Source organism: Ranitomeya imitator, chromosome 1, assembly GCF_032444005.1.
Source record: "Ranitomeya imitator isolate aRanImi1 chromosome 1, aRanImi1.pri, whole genome shotgun sequence".
Classification (NCBI taxonomy): domain Eukaryota; kingdom Metazoa; phylum Chordata; class Amphibia; order Anura; family Dendrobatidae; genus Ranitomeya; species Ranitomeya imitator.
In genome coordinates, this window is record NC_091282.1 from 802,856,244 (window position 1) to 802,876,124 (window position 19,881).

The window sequence follows — 19,881 nt, forward strand, 5'->3', positions numbered from 1 at the left end:
GGTAAAGTTGTTGAACAAGGTCAATGTCCAGGTCTCTCTTTTTATTGGTATATTATATTGCATTTGTTGTATTTCTCAGTACTAGAAAAAAAAAGGCATTTTGGGATGTTGTGACATGGAAACGTGAGGCATGCATCTAAAAAGATATACAACTTAAAAAGATGGCTAATTAAATTAGCTATACAAATCAGAACGCATCACAGCAGCCACAAAATAAGAGTTGTTTAGGAAGGGGTAGGGAACGTTTTAAAAAAACAAAAAAAAATATATGCTTGGTAGAAAGTGAGCATAGGTTAGTTATGTACAAATAGTGACGGGATAGAAATCACTTGTAAAAAGGATGCATCCTGAAGACAAAGAGGCTGGTGGAAGCTGCAGATAGTCATGAAGAGCCCCCCATGTAATACAAGCACAGACTGGGTCCGCCAACACCACAGACAGAGGGGCCGCCGCTGTGTCCTAATCCGGACTACGGAAGCGTGGGTTTGGTTTTCTTCATGAGATAATCCCTCTGAGATGCAATAAATGGAGACCTGGCTCGCTATCAGTAGCTAATAATCCATTTACATGTACCAACCTGCGATCTTCTATAACAATCGTTTGCTGAGCTTCAGATGACAGATACGGGTCTTGAAAAGCTCTGTTTGCAGCGTGCTCCAAAACTCTTTAGGTTGGAAAAAAGTATTGTTTTTTTTTCCCACAGGGGATTAATCGATCCCAAAGCAGGGTAATTACTGCCGATGTCAAATTAAGACTATCACACGACCATTAATAACGTGTTGCCCCCTTTAGTGGCAAAGGCTAACAGAAAAAGCTCCGAGCTTACCAGCACCCGTGAATAGTAAAAGTCCATAAACCCATATACAGTCGGGAGTGTTTCTAAACCAAACTTTAAAAAAAAATTTTTTTTGCAAAAGGCGAACAATTTTAACTGAAGAATTACATTAAGCCAATTCAATCATTAACATCAGTGCAAGACCTTTCACACAAGCAAAAATATCAGAAAAGGCTTAAAAAAAAAAATACAGCAACAGCTTAAAAGGAAGCGGAGGAAAGAATGATGAATATACACAATTTCTCAGTCCTTGTAAAACGAAGAATCTTCCCTCTCCAGCACAAAATGTGACTGGCTGTTAAGAAAAAAAAAAAAAAGTTGGGAAGCCATGTTTGTCCCTCAAGTATATACGCAGTGTAGGGTACGCACTGGCCGCTGCGGTAGGATCTGGTCGGATCAAATGCCTATAGTGTTTACAGCTTTGCATGCAATTATATTCAACCAGCTTCTTGTTCAGGCTTTTCTTAGGAGCTCACCAACACGTAGATCATGCTGCAAGAGAAAGATGGAAAGAGGGGATGACTACAGGGTGGGCCGACTATTGGTGCTGCTTCAACTGGGGATACAGGGGAGTGTTTCTCTGGTAGATCTCTAACTGTAGGGACATGCTGAGAGTTGTAGTATCACAAATTGAAGGACACATAGGTTGCAGATCACTGCCTAAGGACTCCGGTTTATAAAATATACATTGCCCCTTATATCATCGCCCTGGAAGCTTTGCTTCTTAGATTAAGTGGTCTCATGGACCATCCTGAAGCCTCTGCCATGTGCATTAGATCTGGAGGAGACGTCAACAGGGCGTCAAATATTGGTTTGGGACTGGAAACCCCAACCCCTGGCAGCTTGTTTTACGCAGGGCTGTGGAGTCGGAGCCCATTATGATGGAGTAGGAGTCAGAGGTTTGGCTTACCGACTCCACAGCCCTGGTTATACGCAGCCATTCAAGCTCAAGGCTAACAGGGTCTTACAACGTGGCCCGCATTAAAGAGCAGGGAGCCAAACTCCCCACCCCCCTGTGCACTAATAAGGAATAATGGCAGGGCTTACTGTGATTATACAATCTCTCTACGTTTCTTCCAGTAATTTCCATTTGGATCCCCTCATTAACTGTATGGGTAACTCCATCTGCAAGCACAGATCCATCCATAGAGAACAAGCTCCAATGTCCGTATATTGCAGACCATAATGCCCAAACTGGCCACAGGCATCGGGACCATGACGCGACAGTCTCATGGGCATATATGAGGCCATGGTCATGATATACGGACTGAACTCGGGGGGTCTAAGGCAAGGACCCTAAACACAACTTACCCATAAAGATAGTAGAAAAATGAGAGCAGGTAAAAAGCTAGTTTACACCATCCCTCCTTTTGACAATATGCTAGAATGTCTGCATTCATAATAGTTGTTGGGTCGTAAAGTCCAGGGCCGCTCATTACAGGCCTGCTCATGTACCTGCAAACGAGAGAGAGGACAGTGCACAGCGTCACATTAAACTGAAAATTACCAAAATAGTGAGAATAAAACCGTAACACAACATTGCACAGGATCAGAAAATTCAGCGATGTTTTCACTGGTAACCAGGGTAAACATCGGGTTACTAAGCGCAGGGCCGCGCTTAGCAACCCGATGTTTACCCTGGTTACCAGTGTAAATGTAAAAAAAACCAAACACTTCATACTTACATTCCGGTGTCTGTCGCGTCCCCGGCGTTCTGCTTCCCTGCACTGTCAGCGCCGGCCAGCCGTAAAGCAGATCCGCTCTGCTTTACCGCCAGCCGGCGCTCACAGTCAGTGCAGGAAAGCACAGCGACGGGGGACAGACACCGGAATGTAAGTATGTAGTGTTTTTTTTTTTTTTACATTAGCACTGGTAACCAGGGTAAACATCGGGTTACTAAGTGCGGCCCTGCGCTTAGTAACCCGATGTTTACCCTGGTTACCAGGGGACTTCGCATAGTTGGTCGCTGGAGAGCTGTCTGTGTGACAGCTCTCCAGCGACGCTGCAGTGATCGGGATCGTTGTCTAGATCGCTGCAGCGTCGCTAAATGTGACGGTACCTTTATGGAAAAAGTGAACTCAAATTAAGTGGTAGAAACTGACACATTGAAACAAATCTCATCCACACTACAGAAATTGATATGGAGGCGAGTGTTTTTTTTTATAATAACTTTGCAATCTCATGCACTTTGTTGTTACGGTTCTGTACTTTTCCACCTAAAATCAGGGCAGAAAATCTGCAACAACGTGAACATTAATTCTGTCATGTATTCTACAATATTAACTCCCTTCTTTGTGACACAGTCTAGGCCAAAATCACCAATTGACTACAGGATTTGTCGCTGACTTGTGAAGAAACTCGTATCATATTTTTGCCATTGTCAGGCCCTCAGCAGTGATGGACGAACAGGAGACAAAAAAAAAAAAAAAAAAAAACAGGTCACGTTTACACAATGGTTGGTAAAAATACCTACAACGCTATGGATTTTCCACATCCTCCACAAAAACAAGCATCATATTCTGTCGTAGGATTGTCAGACATGAGGGCAAATCATAATTATTATACATTACCTCCAAATGTGGTACGCCAAGAGTGGCATGTTTAATCCGAGCGTTAACCACTCTGCAGCACAAAGGAACATGACACAGAAGAAGGCATGGATGAGGTACTCGGGAAGCACAAGCTGCAAGAGAAGGAACATTTCCGTCAATGCCATACTGTGCCAGGACACTGGAGCAGACCCTCGGTGCAGACCCTCAGTGCACAGCCCCTTTCTCCATCACACACTGCAGCGGCCATCGACAGGAAACTAGAATGTGCCGGAAAGTAAAAACGGAGGGTAGAGGGGTGGAAAGTGGCAGTAGTACCTCCAATGTCATTGGAGGATGTTAGGGGTTTCCTTTTTATTCCCATATTTGCAAGTTACTATACCCACAAGATAATGGATACCTCGCAGATCTCAGGGGTCCTACTGCTTCACGCTCCTCCACTCAAGATTGGGGCTCAGAGACCCCAAATATGAGTGCACCATCGTTCCATTGTTTGCACTGTCGTCAATGGGGCCACTAAACAGTGCATAAAAACAAGACATCACCGTGCATTTATAGCTACGGTCACAAGTGCGTATTACGTGGTCTGTACTCGGACCACAATGACCAGACCAACCCTGAAATAACAAATACGAGCTGGTGAGTGCAGCTCAGGAGACCGAGGTTGGTCCGGGCATTACGGTTCGTATACAGACTAATACATTTGTTGTGAACAGCGCCTGAGACCTAGTCTGACGGAACAATCGTTTACTGTCCAACGAATTCTGATTAATAGATTTGCTCTGTCCCCGTACAGCATCATGCCTGCAGCCCATGCCGTCTTCTTATGGGGGGTAAAGTGCTTATTTAGGGGGCACACTCATCCTGTGGGGTCACAGCGAGTGAGGCGATTGGGGCTTATGCACACGGAGGGTCTACACGCTCGCATCCTGATAACCCGCCGACACTACGTGCTGTCGCTCATTCCTGCCTACAATACACCGGAGCAGTGGGGGAAGGATGAATTTCTTACTTCTGGAGAAACAATAAGTGATGGTGCCTGAAGTGGCAGAGATCTCTACAAGAACATTATGTCACTGACCGCCGAGAAGATCTGCAACGTGTTACATTATGTGGACTCTATAGAATCACAGACATTTCTCGTCTGAAAACCAGGAGACTTACAAATCTCCAATACACCTCCGAAGAAAGCAAAATAAAAGCAGCCTTATACTGCAGAGCTGCACTCGCAATTCAGCTGGCTTTAGCACTGAAGTCTCACCAGTATCTGATCTTAGGTAGTTAGTCTCTGCTTGCTCTGGCGATTTGCATGTCACTAGGCACCGAATGGCAATATGACACCTGACGAGGACGCGCCATTTATAGCTGCCTCAGTGCAAAAAGCCTCAAATTGTACAACTGTGTGCAAATTTGGGGCAGATGCATCCTACATAAATCAATGGATGAGGAACATGATTGGGCCTCATTCTGTGGTCAGATTCTGCACCCGTATGCAAGGTGTATGAGTACATGGACCCAGTCACTGGTCTGAGGAGGCCTTTCTTAAAGTAAAGGGTGAGTGCACACATCTGACGTGCACGGCCTGAACTCAGTCTCATTCATGTATATGGGTCAGGGGAGCAACCATCATGGTCACTTAGAAGTGAGGCCAAAACATATCTTCCTTCCATTCCTCCATTCCAATCTAGGACATTGGTGAACAAAGTCCACTGCACGGGTATTGTAGGGCATCAATGCACTCAAACCAGGTGGAAACCCAAGTCCTGGTGGAATACCCCTTTAAATCTAAACCTCAGATGCAGGATTATCTGGTCTGGACACGCAAATGGTTAATGATTGCAGCAGTTCATATGGGGCCCTGTAATACAGGAACAGCTGGAGAGGCGGAAAGGGCTTAATCCAGCTGCCCAGGCCCCGTAATCTCTGCAGATGCGACGACTGAGCTGCCATGAACATCAGGCGAGGCATCGGCCGGGATCAAGCTCATCTACCACGGAAATACTTGGCGCAATCCCCGGAGTCGTGCACATTCCTGTGTCAATATCACACACGCTTTCCATGCATGTTAATAACCTCACGGTGAATAATAGGATGGGTGACGTGAATGCACAAGCGACGTCAGGTCCGCATTTATAACAGGTGTGACGATGACGAGGGATCGGGACAAACTGTGAAATGCCTTCTGTAGCAATAGTGTGTGGTGTGCAGGGGGGATCAGCAGGGGGCAATTTGGTCTAAAAAACAAAAAAGATGGAAAAGTAGGTCCCGGTCTATAATCTTCGTATATGGAGACTTTCTGGCGCCGTCTACTACACTTTGCGTTGCAGTTGATCATTTTTCGAAATATATGCCTGCTGTAAGTGACAATCATTGCTCAGAGTCAGGGCAAAAAAAAAAAATTTAGGTTGAGCAAAAAGATTTTTCTATCAACTCTATCCAGCATTGTTCTTTCATAGGGACGTGCAGTCAATTACTACAGGGACATTTATTTTTTTTATTTAAATGCATGTATTTTGGGTTATATTTTGCAGTTGGGGATTCAAACGTTTAGCTTTTCCAATGTCTTTAGCTCGCTCTCTGTGCGGAGTGTCTAATTCTTTTATCTGGCTTTTACTGAGCTCTCTGCCAATTTATGACCCGATCAAATGTGCAGATAAAGCAAAAAGTCTGGAAAAGCCAAAAAGTGCTAAATGTGTAATGTAACCCAACTGCAAAAATCATAGTTAGCATTTAAGTTAAAATAAAAAAAATAATAATGAGCCCTTGAAGGCGGCCATATCCTTTAAACATGAGCACCACATTATCTGGATAAAGGTCTTTCTCTTTTTTTTTGCTTATTAAAGGAGAACTCCGAAGGCAGATAACAGTTTTTCTTGCACGGCAGCAGGCAAAGATCAAGTTCTTCCACGTGAGAAGATGAACAAACTATACGGAAATCTGAGGATGCGGATGGATCAGGCACAAAAAGATATAGATATGATGGAGGCAGGGGAATATCCACACACACGGGGTCCTAGAACAATGGGGGAGGGTGTACACACCTTCAGTGCACTTTTCACTCTTTTAATCTGTTTCAGCTTTTCAAATGTCTTTGTTTGCGACAAAGTAAAAAGCAGATTGAGAGACGTTAGTGTGAGAGATTCACAGCCAGAAAACGTACTATACATCCCAGCTTGTCCGCACAATACAGGGGCCGTCCCACTTAGCAGGAGCTGAAGACTACAAGCACTATTTATTATTATTTTATTTTTTTAAGAGGAATATTGCAGGTTCCACTTTCCAAATGTGTAATGTGATTAAACAGCTATAGACACCGCCATCCTGGGGGGGAAGAGAGAGAGTTATCCCCACACCAGCAGGACACGCTCCAAGTCAGACCCTTGGGACCCCACTGATCCTCAGCAGGATTTAGTGCTGCACCTCCTTCCTACGTTTTCCCTGCATTGCTGTAGATCATGTTCCCGATGCAGCACAGCTCCAGCCATGAAATGGAGCCGGGAGCAGCATCACCGAGCAAAGAAAGGGACTTCAGAAAATTAACAATTGTTTAGGTTTTTGTGTGTCCTATCAGTTTATTAAAAATACAAATAAGAAATCTTGCAATTTTCACACCAGCCAGGGGGATTTATTTTTAGACATTTCCTGTACTTTCAGGAAATGCACATGTACATTAGCCACAATGATCAGACTCTGACCCCATATTTTGCATTGAAGCATCTAATGAGCGGGTGCAAAAATCAATGTGATAGAAGGTGACCTCAATTATGAGTGGTGGATCCTGTGTCATCTAATGTATATAGAGGTGTTATCAGTCATTGTACAGGAGGAGGTGAGCTGTGATATCACCTATTGTGAATGGTGGATCCTGTGTTATCTACTGTATATAGAGGTGTTATCAGTCATTGTACAGGAGGAGGAGATCTGTAACATAATCTATTGTGAATGGCGGATCCTGTGTTACCTACTGTATATAGAGGTGTTATCAGTCATTGTACAGGAGGAGGCGGTGAGCTGTGACACCACCTATTGTGAGTGGTGGATCCTGTGTTATCTACTGTATGTAGAGGTGTTATCAGTCATTGTACAGGAGGAGGAGGAGAGCTGTGACACCACCTTTTGTGAATGGTGGATCCTGTGTTATCTACTGTATGTAGAGGTGTTATCAGTCATTGTACAGGAGGAGGAGGTGAGCTGTGACACCACCTGTTGTGAATGGTGGATCCTGTGTTATCTACTGTATATAGAGGTGTTATCAGTCATTGTACAGGAGGTGGTGATCTGTGACATCACCTATTATGAATGGTGGATCCTTTATTATTTACTGTATATAAAAGTGTTATCAGTCATTATACAGGAGGAGGGGGTGAGCTGTGACATCACCTATTGTGAATCGTGGATCCTGTGTTATCTATTGTATATAGACGTGTTATCAGTCATTGTACAGGAGGAGGGGGTGAGCTGTGACATCCCCCTATTGTGAATGGGGGATCCTGTGTTATCAGCTGTATATAAACTTGCAATCAGTCATTGTACAGGAGGAGGAAGAAGTGAGCTGAGATATTATTGTGAATGGAGGATCCTGGGTTATCAGCAGTATATAAAGGTCACTGTAGTCCTGCTTCTGATATGCAAACTGGTTAAAACGTTTCCTGAAAGGATAGGAAATAGAAGTGTACGGCCGGGTGCAAACGATCCAGAGCTAGCAGCGCTTAGGATGCAGCACATGATCGCTGCGTCCAAAGTGCTGCCATCTATTGAACGCAGGTAAATCCGTCCGCATGTGTTCTCTGAACCGTGAGGATTCACAGCGTCCAATACATTCTATTAATGTAATTTCTGTTGTGGAGACGCACCGCTTGCCCGTCTCTGCGGGTGAGCCTCAGGTGTCACCGCATGCATAGTGGACATGAGATTTCTTGAAATCCCATCCACTATGCTTAACATCTGGACACTGTGGGTTGCACAAATACGCAGCCTCAAACCGGCAGAAACTCTGGATCAAGGGCATATACACTAAAATCATGGATGGATAGATAGATAGATATGGGATAGATAGATATTAGATAGATCGATAGATATGGGATAGATAGATATTAGATAGATACACACACAAAATATTTTAAAAGGACATTAAACACATAAACCTGATCTCAAGGATCCTTTGCTGTTCTCAGGATGCGGGGGTCCCAAGGGTCAGACAGCAGCCGAACAGTGAGGGCACGTCTTGGGAGAGATTAGACTTCCTTTTGAGCACTAAAAGGTTGGGGAACTACAATTTCAAACCTTCTGCCATTGTTAGTGGAGATTTCCTCAGCCTTTTGGGGTGCGACTAATGTCAGGAGAGCGTGAATCCCCTCAGTCCAGAGCTCAGTGTATGTAGTGACAATAATAGGGCCGGGATAGGGTCAGTGGGGCTCCAGGTCATCCGGCCTCTCCCTTACAGACATAATGCGGGACAGAAGCGGCAGACCATACTAGCTCCACTGCTAAGAGGGACGGCTCCTCGGTCGTGACCACAACTCCCATCACTGCAAAGTGCAACTGATGACACAGACCGTCAGGACAAGAAAGGGGAACGAGCGTCGCCCGTAACTTACAGGATTGAGCGTGTTACACTGGTCTATCGGGTTCTTGTAGTCCGTCTTCAGTTCATCAAATGCAATAATCTGGGGGAAAGAAATCCAGGATTAATGTACAGGAAGAAGTCTGCCCCTCATGGAACACTTGGCCCTGTGCGCCCCATTCACACCTGTGGATTTAGGTGGCCGGATCTGCTCCCGGTCTGTGGGTGGATACGCCCTGCTTCACACATACTAATGACATCCTGACCTACATACACCGGTGTGAATGAGGCCGTGGGGTGGGGTCGTCTCCCCGCACCTCATGCAGGTGTGCACTGTTTGGGCTTAGACCCTTTATCTTTTCAGCTTACGGTTTGATAATATACACAAGTTAGAGGTGCATTATACATGTGCACCGGGTCTCTGGGGGGACACTGCCGGTTTCCACATCAGTGGGTTCTGCAAAATCCGTCTGGGGGTGCCGAGTCTGGATGTAACCCGCAGTACAGATCAGTCTATATAATCCGTTATACAGGGAGGACCACAAGTGCCAGGATGCAAGTAGCTGGAAGGCAGTGCCTGCTGCGGAGAAAGCGGCAGCTCCCAAGCTCTAGATGTCAGGTCACAACAGCTGTGGACACCTGGTTATTAACATGCACAACAAACTATCCTGACAGCAGGAGGAGATCACTAACAGAAAGCAGAGGGAAAGGATGGGCGAGCTGCCGATTGCCCTATAATAAACCCATCAGACCACCTGCGGAGCAGACAATAGGACTACAAGTCCCAGAATTAAATCCTATAGCTTTATTAGGATTGAACTACAAATCCCAGGATGCCAAGCTGGCAATAGACTATGAGACCAGAGCTCCATGCCTTATATTCGTATTCCACGGTCAGAGAGTGAAGAACTACAAGTCCCAGCCAGGAGTGACCGGCAGCGACGGTCATCGTTATGTAACAAGTGGACTGCGAAGTGCAAGCGCCAAGGGCATTGCATGCTGGGAGTTGTAGTTCTGAGAGCAGCAGAGAGGAAATCGAGGTGGAGGTGTGAGGCTTGTACTGGGAAGGAAGGGAGCAGCCAGCTCAGCACTGCCGCCGGATACTTACGTGCCAGATAGCGAAGAAGATGAGCGCGGCCGTGAGCAGCAGAGCCAGCATGTAGCAGAAGGCCGCGAACGTGAACGCCATGTTCCGTCCGGGGGGCGCGGGGACTGCTGGGAATAATCATTCACCGGGTGCTCTGCTGGGCAGGACCGCGCACGTAACGCCGACGTGAGAGGCGGGGCCGAGCGCGACACCCAGAGATGAAGGCGGGGCCGCGCGCTCTGTGGTCAGCTGACTGCTCGGGCGCTACCAAGTGATGGTACTGGTGGGGGGGCAGTCACGTGACTACATGTCTGATTATAATAACCTTACACAGCGCGTCTTTGAAAAACCATACTGGCGGTTTCTTTAGTGGGTGGAGTTTACAGAGAAAAGTCCAGAAGACTCAAAAAAGACGCCACAAGAATGCTAAACAGAAATCGGAAACGTCAAAAAAAAAGTCTGAGGAGACAAGCCGTCATAGCTGGATCTTGTCAGACAGGTCTTGTGGCTACACACTTTTACAATTTACTGCCTATTAAAATTTTCATCTATTCTTCATGTGTTGACACTTTGGTTACAGCTTGTTGCCTAGGAAACCGACCACCACTACTGTCTAGCTTGTAAGCGCTGCTCTGAGCACTGCTGTGGCCGAGCGTGGTCGGTAACGGTGCTCTCCGGCAATCTTTACAGGCTTCAACACTGCGCTTACAGGCACATTAGAAAAGAGTTTGTAAGCGCTGCACATGTTCTGCTTTCTAGCCGCGGTGGTCGTCTCCCAAGACAACAAGCTGTAGCCTAAAAGTGTTAATATCTTATAAGCGGCTGAATATTTTAATAAGAAGTAAATTGCAGAATTGCTGGTCTCTACAGGCGCTAGCCAACAATAACCAATATGAGGAATAAACGCATAAAGAAGAGAATTGTGATTTATTTAACCTCCACATTGCACTAAAAAGTGATGGACTGACCACATGTAGAACTGCTCTAACTGAAGAGAACCAGGTGTGGGCACTGAAAAGTGATGGAGTGACCACATGTAGAACTGCTCTAACTGAAGAGAACCAGGTGTGGGCACTGAAAAGTGATGGAGTGACCACATGGAGAACTGCTCTAACTGAAGAGAACCAGGTGTGGGCACTGAAAAGTGATGGAGTGACCACACGGAGAACTGCTCTAACTGAAGAGAACCAGGTGTGGGCCCTGAAAAGTGATAGAGCAGTTCTAAATGTGGTCACTCCATCACTTTTCAGTGCACACACTTGGTTCTCTTCAGTTAGAGCAGTTCTACATGTCGTCACTCCAACTGTAGAGAACCAGGTGTGGGTACTGAAAAGTGATGGAGTGACAACAGGTAGGACTGCTCTAACTGTAGAGAACCAGGTGTGAGCACTGAAAAGTGATGGAGTGACCACATGGAGAACTGCTCTAACTGTAGAGAACCAGGTGTGTGCACTGAAAAGTGATGGAGTGACCACATGGAGAACTGCTCTAACTGTAGAGAACCAGGTGTGTGCACTGAAAAGTGATGGAGTGACCACATGGAGAACTGCTCTAACTGTAGAGAACCAGGTGTGTGCACTGAAAAGTGATAGAGCAGTTCTCCATGTGGTCACTCCATCACTTTTCAGTGCACACACCTGGTTCTCTACAGTTAGAGCAGTTCTCCATGTGGTCACTCCATCACTTTTCAGTACCCATACCTGGTTCTCTACAGTTAGAGCAGTTCTCCATGTGGTCACTCCAACTGTAGAGAACCAGGTATGGGTACTGAAAAGTAATGGAGTGACCACAGGTAGGACTGCTCTAACTGTAGAGAACCAGGTGTGTGCACTGAAAAGTGATGGAATGTCCACAGGTAGGACTGCTCTAACTGTAGAGAACCAGGTGTGAGCACTGAAAAGTGATGGAATGACCACAGGTAGGACTGCTCTAACTGTAAACAGGTGCAGTTATCTGTGATCACTTCATCACTTTTCAGTGCACACACCTGGTTCTCTACAGTGAGAGTAGTCCTACCTGTGGTCATTCCATCACTTTTCAGTGCACACACCTGTTTACAGTTAGAGCAGTCCTACCTGTGGTCATTCCATCACTTTTCAGTGCACACACACCTGGTTCTCTACAGTTATAGCAGTCCCACCTGTGGTCACTCCAGCTGTAGAGAACCAGGTGTGTGAACAGAAAAGTGATGAAGTGACTATAGGTAGGACTGCTCAAACTGTAGAGAACCAGGTGTGTGCACTGAAAAGTGATGGAATGACCACAGGTAGGACTGCTCTAACTGTAGAGAACCAGGTGTGTGCACTGAAAGCAGACTGATCCCAGCAGAACGTAGGTGAAGTGACCAAACCACAAAGCCCTTTACATCAAGCATTCACCACAACATGGTCTGTCAGTCCTGTGTTAGCACTCCTCCAATTATCATCCCTTACAAGACCCTGGAATAATATCAGCATCACATTAATAGTTGCTGGCGATGTAACACAATTTGCCTAATTCAATAGTAGAAGCGCCCATCAGTCATCCGGTGCCTCCATACACAAGAGACTGATTGCTGCTACGGCCAGTAGTAATTTAATGTGTATGTAGTGAATATGTCAAAAACTGACCTTGTGTTTCCTCCCTCCACTAACCTACTGGTGCCCGACATTGCCATTTCCATGAGTGGTTCTACCATTACTCCCCAGCAACATGCCGACTGTTTTGGAGTCATACTTGATTAAGATCTTTCCTTCACTCCTACATCCAATCACTCACTTGCTCCTGTCACCTACACCTCTAGAATTCGACCTTTTCTTACCTTTGACTCGGCAAAATCTCTTATGGTTTCTCTTATTCATTTTTGTCTGGACTATTGTAACTCTCTACTAATCGGTCTCCCTTTTAGCCAAACTCTCTCAGCTCCAATCTGTCCTGAATGCTGCAGCTGAATCATATTCCTCACCAACCATTACACCGATGCCTCTAGCTTGTGCCAGACATTGCACTGGTTACCCATCCACTCCAGAATTCAATATACCGTAAACCGATCACTCTCACCCACAAAGCACTCCACGGTTCAACACCACCCTACATCTCCTCCCTCGTCTCAGTCTACCACCATACCCGTGCCCTCTGTTCTGCTAATGAACTGAGCTTAACATTCTCAATAATCAGAACCTCCCACTCCTGTCTCCAAGGCTTCTCACGTGCTGCGCCAATTCTTTGGAATGCACTACCCAGGACAATTTGATTAATCCCCAATACCCACAGTTTTAAGCGTGGCATAAACGCATTTCTTCAGACTAGTCTACTGCCTCAACATATTTAGCTAACTATCCCTGTTTAGCCCATACAAAATTTCTTCAAAATCATGACACCCAGAGCATCTGTTCACCCCCCATGCACTTAATAGCCCTCTGTACCTGCACTGTACACACACTGGCTGGTGACCGGTTTATACAGCATTATATGAATACCTATTTTATTGATGGCCAGACCTTACAATACAAGCACCTTTTACCATTTACCTTTCACATCCCCTCTATTCCTCATAGATTGTAGCTTGTAAGCACGGTCCTCCACCCTCTTGGTATCTGTTGAATTATGTGTTTACTCTGTATTGTCTGTACGAGGTCCCTCTGAATTGTAAAGTGCTGTGGAACATGTTGGCGCTAAAGAAATAATGATTATTATATGGCCTTTAGATGACTTGTCTCATAAATGGAGCGCACAGCTATTCCCAATCCTCATCACTCACAAGCACATTCGACTTTCCCCGAGTTTCTCATCTGTGTGTGAAAAATAAGCTGTTTCCTAGATGAGCATTCTGGAGCAAGTAATAAGAGGTGTGTATATACACATGTTGTTGTGCAGTGTGTCTGTGTGATGACATGGTTATTGTCACACTGGTGTTGGAACTTTGGACGCTAACCAGGTGCACACAGACAAAACTCCAAGCAACAATCTCCAAACACCAACTTGAACCACGAACTACACCTCTAACTCCCAAATCAGGCAGTAAGAACTAACACTGGCAATCCCTAAGTACCAAAGGCCAATTTTTATAGCAGAGGGGAGTGGCCAACAGTGAACAGCTGAGACAATCCAAGTAGGAAAGCTCCAGGAGCTTCAACTGAACAGATTAACCCTTGCAATACTAGCAAGTAAAAAAACCTACATTGTCTATTAAGATGGTGGAGAGCTTTTAACAGGTGCAGGAGTACATGAAACCAAACACCGCGGTCTTCTGGTCCCTCTCTGGCGCAGTATACCCGTGACAATTAAATTTGAATAAGTGTTGATTTTGCTTTCAAGAATAAATGTGAATTGTTGTTCATTGAAAAACAAAAAATACATACCCAGAATATAAGCCCTAACACAAATTTCAGAGCAAAAAATTATATAAGACCCTGTCTTATATTTAGAAACACACTATTTAGAATGGAGACGTACAGTCTGTACAAGCTGCTGTACAGGCTACATTGTAGTATATCTAAAGGAAGACACGTCCATACATACAGCACATTAAGTAACCCTTCAGCATGAAATTGGCGGCGTGCAGATATATACAGTAACGTCACCATGGTCGACCATTCAACAGACGCAGGGTAAAAGTGTGTTCTTTCAGCTCCATCTGGCTGGCATTCACTTATGTAACTGTAGGAAAGCGCAGCAGATTGCATTTTTCTATACAGGAGGAGAATGCAAGATGTATACCATGCAATATTCATCTTTTTACAGTGGGTCCCGATGGTGGATGGACGCTTCGGGATCCATCCTGACAGTGCATCTTGATAAGCACATACAGGGCTGCCACCAGGAATTTCAGGGCCCCAGACTGGCAACATTTTCGAGCCTGCTTGAGACTGTCTAGGCTCCACTAGAGCTCCTCCTCCACCCCTCAAACCTTCTATTGTCCCACTGCGCACTCTTGGAACTCACCAGTGACATTATACACATGAGCTCTGTCAGTGTACAGGTAATACAGTCAGTGTCAGTGTACAGGTAATACAGTGACCATTAGTGATATTATACACAGGAGCTCTGTATATACTGTCAATGTACAGATAATACAGTGATCACCGGTGACATACACAGGACCTCTGCATATAGTGTACAGGTAATACAGTGACCACCAGTGATATTATACACAGGAGCTCTGTATATAGTGTCAATGTACAGGTAATACAGTGATCACCGGTGACATACACAGGAGCTCTGCATATAGTGTACAGGTAATACAGTGACCATTAGTGATATTATGCATCATAGAAATATTAGTTGGCGCACCACAATGATATCAAATAAATATATATTGGGGGTGCAAAACAATGGCTAATACGGAGAGCAGATAATAAACAAGAAAAGAAAAGCCACTATAATGTATGCACACCACCAAAAGTTATAAGTCAAACAAGCTTTATTGTTAACATATAAAAACAATTAAAACCATACACACAAAACTCCCTCCATATACGTGTGCCCAACACTGCCCAATACACAATACTTCCATATAGCAGTGGGAAACATGCATCAAATATGGCAGATAATCAAATAGTATACACATGAATAATTACTGGCAAAAGCCGCCCTGTCCTGATCAGCAAAAGATATATCTGTCAATAGCAAAACCCTGTCAGGCTGCAGCTTACCCACAGCAAATAGTCCTCCTGGTATGTAATGAGTAGGGCACATGCAAATACGGCCAAATAATAACCCCAAATAGGAAGAAAGAGCACTGCTGTCACCCATCCTGAGCAAAAGGGGGGAACATGCTGCAGCAGCTAGAAGGTGATCTTCACTTGCTGGCTGCCCAGTCCTTGCTATATTGTCTCTATATTTTGTGAGCCTTCTGTCTGGATCACCTTTATACAGAGCTCCATTGTATAATGTCACTAGTGATCATTGTATTACCTGTACACTGACACTATATACAGAGCTTCTGTGTATAATGTCACAGGTGATCACTGTATTACCTGTACACTATATGCAGAGCTCCTGTGTATAATGTCACTGGTGGTCACTGTATTACCTGTACACATATATGGAGGGAGTTTTGTGTGTATGGTTTTAATTGCTTTTATATGTTACCAATAAAGCTTGTTTGACTTATTATAACTTTTGGTGGTGTGCATACATTATAGTGGCTTTTCTTTTCTTGTTTATTATCTGCATTAGTGATATTATACACAGGAGCTCTGTATATAGTGTCAATAAATAATAATAAATAATAATCTTTATTTTTATATAGCGCTAACATATTCCGCAGCGCTTTACAGTTTTGCACACATTATCATCGCTGTCCCCGATGGGGCTCACAATCTAGAATCCCTATCAGTATGTCTTTGGAATGTGGGAGGAAACCGGAGTGCCCGGAAGAAACCCACGCAAACACGGAGAGAACATACAAACTCTTTGCAGATGTTGTCCTGGGTGGGATTAGAACCCAGGACCCCAGCGCTGCAAGGCTGCAGTGCTAACCACTGGTGCAGTGTACAGTGCGCAGTCAATGTACAGGTATATAGTACATAGTGTATAGTACACTATGCATATAGTGATATTATACACGGGAGCTCTGTATATAGTGTCAGTGTACAGGTAATACAGTGATCACCAGTGACATTATACACAGGAGCGCTGTATACAGCTCTCGCAAAAATGTCACAAAATGCAAAATGTCCAGTTTGTCTGATTTTTCTCTTTATAGGTATATTTGAGTAAAATCTAAATTGTTCTTTTATTCTATAAACTTCTGACATGTCTCCGAATTTCCAAGCAATAAATTTTTTATTTTTTCTGAAAAAGAAAAAATGGTCAAAATAAAACAAACAAAAAACAGTGCTTTCAGACCTCAAATAATGCAAAGGCAAGCTCAAAATCATTTAGAAACAACAATACTAATGTTTTAACTCAAGAAGAATTTAGATATCAATATTATGTGGAATAACCATGTTTTTTAATCACAGCTTTCATGTGTCTTGGCATGCTTTCCACCAGTCTTTCACACTGCTCCTGGAGCAAAAATCTAAGCAGTTCTTCTTTGTTTCATGGCTTGTGACTATCCATCATCCTCTTGATTACATTCTAGAGGTTTTCAATGGGGTTCAGGTCTGGAGATTGGACTGCCCATGACAGGTTTTGATGTGGTGGTCTCTTAATTTTTGCCAGAGCTGTGTAGTGTGTGTACAGGTAATAGTAATTGCTAGTGTTGAGCATTCCGATACCGCAAGTATCGGCCGATACTTGCGGTATCGGAATTCCGATACCGAGATCCGATATTTTTGTGATATCGGGTATCAGTATCGAATCAATAGGGATGTGTAAAATAAAGAATTAAAATAAAAAATATTGATATGCTCACCTCTCCGGCAGCCCCTGGACTTCACACTGCTAACCGGGAGGCTTCTTTGTTTAAAAAGCGCGCCTTTCAGACCTGTGAATGACGTCCCGGCTTCTGATTGGTCGCGTGCCGCCCATGTGACCGGCCCGCGACCAATCAGAGGCCGCGACGTCATTCGCAGGTCCTCAATTCCTAGAATTAGCAGTTTTGTGAATGAGAATGACGTCGCGGCTTCTGATTGGCCGCGTGCCGGTCACATGGGCGGCACGCGGCCAATCAGAAGCCGCGACGTCATTCTCATTCACAAAACTGCTAATTCTAGGAATTGAGGACCTGCGAATGACGTCGCGGCCTCTGATTGGTCGCGTGCCGGTCACATGGGCGGCACGCGACCAATCAGAAGCCGGGACGTCATTCACAGGTCTGAAAGGCGCGCTTTTTAAACAAAGAAGCCTCCCGGTTAGCAGCGTGAAGTCCAGGGGCCGCCGGAGAGGTGAGCATATCAATATTTTTTATTTTAATTCTTTATTTTACACATCCCTATGGATCCCAGGGCCTGAAGGAGAGTTTCCTCTCCTTCAGACCCTGGGAACCATGAGAATACCTTCCGATACTTGATGTCCCATTGACTTGTATTGGTATCAGATATCGGTATCGGCGATATCCGATATTTTTCGGGTATCGGCCGATACTATCCGATACCGATACTTTCAAGTATCGGACGGTATCGCTCAACACTAGTAATCACCAGTGACATTATACACAGGAGCTCTGCATATAGTGTACAGGTAATACAGTGATCACCTGTGACATTATACATGAGCTCTGTATATAGTGTCATTGTACAGGTAATACAGAGATCACCAGTGACATACACAGGAACTCTGTATATAGTGTCCATGTACAGGTTATACAGGGATCACCGGTGACATACGTAGCTCTGTATATAGTGTTAGTGTACAGGTAATACAGCAATCACCAGTGACATCATACACGGGAGCTCTGTATATCCTGTACAGGTAATATAGTGATCACCAGTGACATACACAGGAACTCTGTATATAGTGTCAGTGTACAGGTGTTATGCCAGAGATGGTGGTGGACAAGACTGGACCCACTGGACCGTGATACCGAACCTCCTCCAAGTGAGCGATCCAGTATAGACAACCCCTATACAGGGATAGTTAGGAAGCAAACTTGGAGGCCTCAAGTACCACGGATGCCAGGACCAGGGATCGGCTCAGGAGAGGAGGGAATGAGGACAGGACAGGGGAACTGGATAGGGAGCGGAGAGGAGGACGTATAGGAGAGGAGAGCAGGGCTGAGGAGAACAGAGAAACCAGAAGGTTAACAGAGGCAAAGGAAGCATATGAAACAAGGAGCTAGGCAAGCTGATTAGAGACTGAGATCAGATGTGAAACAGGCAGCAGGACGAGCCTGGAATGACTAGCAGAACCAGAGCAGAAGCTCAGAGTAAAACTCAACAGTCAGGCACCTCCACAAGGAGAGGACAGCCTGAAATACAAGATGCCAAGCCCCCATTGGCTAACCAACACTACCGGGTCAGGTCACAGCCCAGGATAAGGAGGAGTGTGCGCACGCCCGATCTCTAAGGAGAGGACGGGAGGACAGGGCGCGTGACAGGTTGCAGAGGGGAGGTGCGCCGACGCGCCCGAAGAGACACGCGCCGGGAACCAGACCAGGAAGAGGCAGGAGCGACAACTGCGGAGAAGGAAGAAGCAGCTAGTGCGGCGTCGGCAGAGACAGACCCGGGACCGGCGGAGGCAAGTATAATGGTAACAACGGGTAATACAGTGATCGCCAGTGACATTATACACAGGAGCTCTGTATATAGTATAGTGTACAGGTAATATAGAGATCACCAGTGACATGCACAGGAGCTCTGTATATAGTGTATAGGTAACATACAAGGATCACCAGTGATATTGTACACAGGAACTCTGTATATAGTGTCCATGTACAGGTAATACAGGGATCACCAGTGACATACGTAGCTCTGTATATAGCGTCAGTGTACAGGTAATACAGCGATCAGCAGTGACATTATACACAGGAGCTCTGTATATAGTGTTCATCCTGGCCCCATATGTTCTCCCATCTTGGTCCCATGTATCCATTCTAGCTCCATACATTCTCCCATCCTGGTGCCATGTGTCTCCATCCTGCCCTCAGGCCCCATATGATGTCCCATCCTGCCCCCATATTGGCCCCATGTGTCTCCATCCTGGCCCCATATGATGTCCCATACTGACCCTGTGTGTCTCCATCCTGCGTCCAAGATCAATATGATGTCCTTCCATCCTGTCCCCAGGTCCCGTATAATGTCCCATCCTGGGCCCATATTTCTCCATCTTATACCCAGACTCCACATGCTGTCTGATCCTGGCCCAATATGTCTCCATTTTGCCACCAGGACCCAAACGATTTCCCATCCTGGCCTCATACAAAAAAAAAAAAAAAATAGAAAAAATTTCCTTACCTGGCCTGATGTGTCACCATTCTGCC

General features: G+C 45.2%; 1 protein-coding gene across 1 annotated transcript; it reads right to left on the reverse strand.

Annotated features, from left to right (window-relative positions):
• Positions 1-2: 2 nt before the first annotated feature.
• Positions 3-10,232, reverse strand: CNIH1 (cornichon family member 1). The gene is made up of 5 exons (XM_069738607.1): positions 10,056-10,232; positions 8,982-9,050; positions 3,406-3,518; positions 2,147-2,290; positions 3-1,327 (listed from the first exon to the last, which is right to left on the reverse strand). The coding sequence occupies exons 1-5, from the start codon at positions 10,134-10,136 to the stop codon at positions 1,300-1,302; spliced, it is 435 nt and encodes a 144-aa protein (XP_069594708.1). The 5' UTR covers positions 10,137-10,232; the 3' UTR covers positions 3-1,299.
• Positions 10,233-19,881: the final 9,649 nt, after the last annotated feature.

Coding starts and splice junctions, on each gene's coding strand:
- CNIH1 (XM_069738607.1), bottom strand. CDS start 10,136: ATGGCGTTCACGTTCGCGGCCTTCTGCTACATGCTGGCTCTGCTGCTC. Junction 9,051..10,055: donor TCTTCTTCGCTATCTGGCAC/GTAAGTATCCGG, acceptor TCTTTCCCCCAG/ATTATTGCATTTGATGAACT. Junction 3,519..8,981: donor AGTGTAACACGCTCAATCCT/GTAAGTTACGGG, acceptor CTTCTCTTGCAG/CTTGTGCTTCCCGAGTACCT.